The following is a 5,354-nucleotide window of genomic DNA, read 5'->3' on the forward strand; positions in this document are numbered from 1 at the left end:
CCCGCCGCGGAGCGAGGCTGCCCTTTCTCCGCAGCGTGATCTATGCGGCTCCTTTCCTCTGCCCTCTTCTTGCAGGGAGAGGCTGGTGGCAACAGGACGAGCTGGATGGATGGGTATGGGGAGAAGGGCAGGACGCTCAGCCCTGGGATTCTGGCCGACGCTCGCCGTCCTGCTCTGCAGCTTCCCGGCAGGTAAGGACCGTCGCGGCCCGGGACGGCCGGCGGGGCGCGGGGGCGCCCGCAGCCCCGGGCCCCACGTGCGCGAGCCGGTCGGGGGGCAGCTCCCGGCCCCGCTGGCCGCTTGCACGGGTCTTTGTTTCTCCCGCGCCCCGCCGAAGGCACGCTGGGCGCCCGTGGGGACCCGGGGAAGGGGCACTGCGCCCCGCTGCAGTAAGAAGCCGGGCGGGGGTCGCCGGGGCCGGGGGCGCCTCCCTCCGCCCTCCGGAGAACCGGGCTCCCGGCCCGGCCCTTAGGGATCCCGGAGGCGAGGACTCGTGCTGGGGTGGGGGGGACTTTCTCGGGTCCGCGCCCACCCCTTTTGCTAACCTGCCGGTGCCTGGGGGTGGAGCCGGGGGCACCCCCGAGGTCGCAGCCAAGTCCCCCGTCGCCCCCCCCCTCGCGGGCACGTCCCGCCCCCACGCGCCTGCCCACGCGGGGACCCCACGGACTCGCCCCCAGGAGCCCGTATTCTGGTTTGATAACTTTCCGCGTCGCCCCCTGTTTGTTTTTATTGTGTCAGAAAGGGAGAGAATTTCAGAATTAAAGCTGAAAAAGCCCATCTGTTTCCAATGAATCCCCCATAGTTTTTCACAATGTTTTTGGCAGATCGCTGCTTTTCAAATTCCTCCGAGCCCGGACCTCTTGTTTTTGTTGGGGGAAGGGAGCCCAACTCCACAGAGAAGCATTTGTTCCTTCCCAAACGCTCCAGTTTCTTTACTTTTTTTTTTCCTTTCGGGGGGTGGGGGAAGGCACGAAACTTAAATCCCCGGTCTGTTTTCTTTACAATGTTTCATAAAACTTTATTTCATTTTTGCCATATGCTACTCACAGCCTGGTAACGCCAGGGAAACCCTTTTATACCCACTTTTCTCTTGCTTAAAAACACAACATAAACCCAGCGTCACGGGCCAAATGGTGCGGCTGCGAGGCGGGTTTCCATTGTGCTCCGGGCTTCCGAGGGATCTTTGCAAAAATGCGAACTCGTTTCGCTCGGGATCCGCAGCCCCCACGCACAGCCCAACTTTGCAAGAAAGGACTTGAGTTAGACCAGACTGAGTTGTTTTGTTTATTAGCTCCTCAGCCAACCCGGCTTTCAGGAACTGGCAGCATCGGGTGGTTGGGACTCAGCCTAGCTGCAAGTTGGGGCTCCTGGCGGGCGGCCCCCCGCAGGCAGCGGCGAGGGGCGAGGGATCAGTTTACCCAGGCCCCGGCCCTACTCCGCCCACCGCCTCCCCACCCCCACCACGCGCCCGCCGGGCCTGGCACACTCGGCTCACTCCGCAGCTGCGCGCCCCAAGGGCATCCGCGAGAGCCGCAACCTGCTCCCAGCCGCGGATTCCACTGGGGCGGGCGGGCCAAGGACGAGATGGGGCGGGGGCAGCGAAGGAAAGGCTGTCGGTGCCTCAAAGCGCGCCTGGCCGCCCCCCCACCCCACCCCTGTGCGCCCTGACCCGGGAATATTAAACCTCCACTCCCGGTGGGTCGAGCAGGCAGTCTCCCACCCGGGAAAGTCTGGCTGCAAGGCTGATTTTGTTTCCCCCCAAGAACTAGAACGTTACAATACAAACGGACTCGTCTTTGAAAAAAGAAATTGAGAATTAGGAGTTTGCACTTCGTGCGCTTGGGTTTGATCTAGATAAAGATCAGCCTACTGGAAGGTCCATCAGATGGGCTGATAAATGGCTTTTGTCCTGGGCTGCTCTGGGGGATGTGAGCCCAGCCCCCGAGCTGAAATTGAGAAGGGGGGTTTAGAGGCCCTTAAAACAACACCTTCCCGCTTTGCTCTTAAAGCGCCAGCAGTTGTTAGCTTCCCGGGCTGGAGAGGGCTGGAGAGGGCGGAAGGTGAGGGCTGGTGGTGGCCACGCAGAGGCAGGAGGGAGCTGGGAGAGTGGGTGTTTCCCGGTTTCCCTGTTCATTTCTGCGTCTTAAAAAGCCTGAGGTATCCCACAGGGCCGGAGGCAAGTCCGGGTTATATAACGCCCCGACCTGAATTCCATCACTTTGGTTTGCAAGAAGCCCACTTCTTGGCATCCAGGCGGTAACTAAACCCGTGAGATAGGACAGATAGCGCTCGCCTCCTGCCAGCTGGCTCGTGTTTCTCCTCACCGGAGGCCTTGACAGCTGTGGAGTCAGAAGTGCCCACCGGACAAAAAACGGAGCTCCCCGGGTCCCCAGTCAGAGCCCACGGGGGCTACTCGGAGCCGGGGCCGGAAGGGGTAAGTGGGTGACTGCCCCGCAGAAGAGCCCCGCCTGCCAGGCCGCTCTGACCGGCCAGCAGAAAGGCAGAGAGGCGCAGGGCCAGTGGGGGCCGGGGCTTGCAGAAGGGGCGGCACTCAGTGCCAGGCCGGAGGCCCCGCCAGGCCCTGTCCCTGCACGCAGGTGGGAGCTGCTGCAGCCCTGTCAAAGCGCAGGTTTGTTCCGCGGGCAGCTGACCGGCCGCCAGCAGCAGGCCCACAGGAGCGCAGCCCCGATTGGACACAGTTATGTGCCGAAAGACGCCGTGGCCGCTGCCGGACTGAGCGCTTTTTGTGTCTGTGGGGAGTGCTGACATGGACTCGCGCCGGGCGCCACGCCAGCTCTGACCCAGCAGCACATCTGCGTGCCAGCGCCGTGGGCCCCTCTGACCCAGGCCACCCGGCCCAGCCCAGCCTGGGCGCACACAGGAAAGGGACTCTGGTGTCCCTGGGGCTGCCAGTGTCTGGCGGGATGACCCAGAGCCGCAGGGGGCAGCCGAGGGGTGGGGCTCCCCACCCCTGGAGGCCAGCACTGGCTTCTGGACCCCAAGTTACCAGCGTCCTCAAAGCACAGTTCCACGCCGCGTCCCAGCCCGGAGTCACCGTGCTCAGCAGCAGATTTCCTACCCGGTCGCCCCGGTGCTGGGCTGTGGCTCCCGCAGTGAACCCCACTTCTGGGCCGCCTTGGGCCTCCTGCAGCAGCCGGGGGCGGGACCCTCAGCCTGGTGTCCCGGAGATGCTCGCCTGGGTGTGACGCCAGGGTGCAGAGGGCCCTCACCTTCCTTCTTCCCTTGCTCTTACTTTTCCCCTTACTTTGAAATGGTGACTTAGTGCCCAGTGGGGGGCCCCCACCGAGTCCAGGTCCATCTCTGTCACTGGAGAGATGGGGCTGTTTCTGCCAGAGCTGCGGGTCCCGTGACCTCGGCGCCCACCTGCCGGGCTTCATGTCCCAAAAGAGCGAATGAGCCTGTCTGGTGGCAACAAGCAGGTAGCCAGAGGCAGCCAGTGGCTGGTGTGTGACACACCGGGGGGCCTGCAGGCAGAGCCTTGCCCCCCCCCATGTAAGCTCCCACAGAGGACTGACCCCCATGACCTTGAGGGTGACTTGGGATCCCCCATCCTCTGGTTTAAGAAGAAAAGCCCTGCGAGTTTGGAGAAACTGCTAGCAGTGACCCTGCACACACGGGGGCTGACCTGGGGCGAGCATGGCTGGGACACTCGGTGAGTGAGGACGGCCGGGAACCTATGGAGATGAGGAGAGAGGGGCCAGTTACAGGTTGAGGGAAGCGGTTGCCGCTGGGAAGCCTCTCTCAGGGTGCAGGGCGCCAGTAGAAGTGGGCAGAGCCCCGACTCTGCTGTGGCCCGCTGGCCAGGCGCCATGCCACTTTAATCCCTGGCGAACGTGAACCCGCCCAGAAGGGACAGCGCTGGTGCTTCCAGGGGGCAGCTCCTCCCAGGTTAGCCAGGACAGCTCTGGTTGTAGGGCTGCAAGTCGAGTGTCCTCAGAAGTCCTCTCAGCCCCTGGCAACCCCAGAGGCCGCAGCCTGGGCGCCCCGCTCCGCCCCCGGGGAGCTGACCTGTGAGCAGGGGCCCTACTGCCTGGACTGAGTGGACCGTGGACCGCTCCATGCAGACCAGGGAGCTTCTCCCTCCTCTCCTGCCTGGTCCTTGCATGGCTGTGCATGAGCTTGGGGCTGCTCCACACCCCCGCCCCCGAAGCTGCAATGCCTCGCTCCAGAACACCTGTTCGGGGACGCTTGGCGTTTGTGGCCTTCTTGGAAGCCTCCAAAAAGGAATCTAAAATTCAGCCTGCCTTGCGCACTCCTCCTGGGCCTCACTGTGTCTCCTGGCACGTTCCCAGGCTGCATGTCACGCCTGGCCTCCCCTTCCTCCGCCCTACCCCACCTCTCAACTGCAGGCAGCCCCCAGACCTTGCCAGGCCACCTCCGGTCTGGAACTGGCCAGGTCGGGTTCAGGCTACGAGGGCTCAGCCCCCCCCCCCCCCGCTCCACCAGCCACTGACACGTCCCTCTGAGCCCAGGGCTTTGAGGTCTTCAGGGTTTGCCTGCTTCTTTACCAGTTCTGCGTGCAGGGAACCCCGTATTCTGCTTGTCCGTGCCTGTCTCCTCGTCAGATACCCCAAACACCTGGGCGCCGCGGGCCCCGGGTTCTGGCATTTGTTCGTTGTGGTGCTTTTGCTCAATGGACAGACACCATGGGGGTTTTGGCCCAGACACCCGTTTTTCCCCAACACGGTTTTTTCTGAGTCTAAAAAAATTCTATTTTTAACTCAAGGGTAAATACAAGAATCAAAAGGACCCGAATTCCAGCCCCTGCAGCCAGGCATCACCAGTTCCGTGGGGCGCTTCTCTCTGAAGTGGGAGACTTCCAGACAACGTCCTTGTGATGACAACTGGGTGGCGCAGGCCCCGCTGAGGGGGGCCTGGCCCTGGGGGACCCCCCCCCAGGCCCTTCTCACTGTCCTGATGCGGAGACGGAGTTCAGAGAGTTTCCCAGCTTCCCACGCCTAGTGATGGGCGGGACACGCTGGACTCCGGGGCTGTGGCTGATGAATGGAGTGAAGAGTGACACTTTCAGGGGACCCACATGTCGCCTCTTCCCGAAGGCCCCTCCCTGCGCCTCGGTCACCCTGACTTAGGATGCTGAAGAAGGCGGGGAAGACGGCGGGCAGGACTGGGGGCGCAGGTCCCCCGTCGGGCTGCTGGGCTGTGTTTATTTGTCCATCATGAATTTGCCAACCCACTGGCAGTCAGGGTCCAGGAGCTGCTAAGGGATCCCGCTCTGTGCCCGTCTCTGCAGAAAGGAGCCCATATTGCTCCCAGGGCGGAGGAGTGTCTGTGACCCCAGGCTCGTGCCCCGTATGCCAGCAGGCATGTCCTTG

General features: G+C 63.0%; 1 protein-coding gene across 1 annotated transcript in view; it reads left to right on the top strand.

The window, feature by feature from the left end:
* Positions 1-16: 16 nt before the first annotated feature.
* RGMA (repulsive guidance molecule family member a) overlaps positions 17-5,354 on the top strand; it is a 17,620-nt gene continuing 12,282 nt past the window's right edge. Inside the window, exon 1 of the mRNA XM_004692966.2 lies at positions 17-191. Within this exon, the coding sequence (XP_004693023.1) occupies positions 110-191 (82 nt within the window). The 5' untranslated portion in view covers positions 17-109. The remainder of the gene's footprint in view (positions 192-5,354) is intronic.

This window comes from Condylura cristata, unplaced genomic scaffold (genome assembly GCF_000260355.1).
Source record: "Condylura cristata isolate star-nosed mole 26May11 unplaced genomic scaffold, ConCri1.0 scaffold00035, whole genome shotgun sequence".
NCBI lineage: Eukaryota > Metazoa > Chordata > Mammalia > Eulipotyphla > Talpidae > Condylura > Condylura cristata.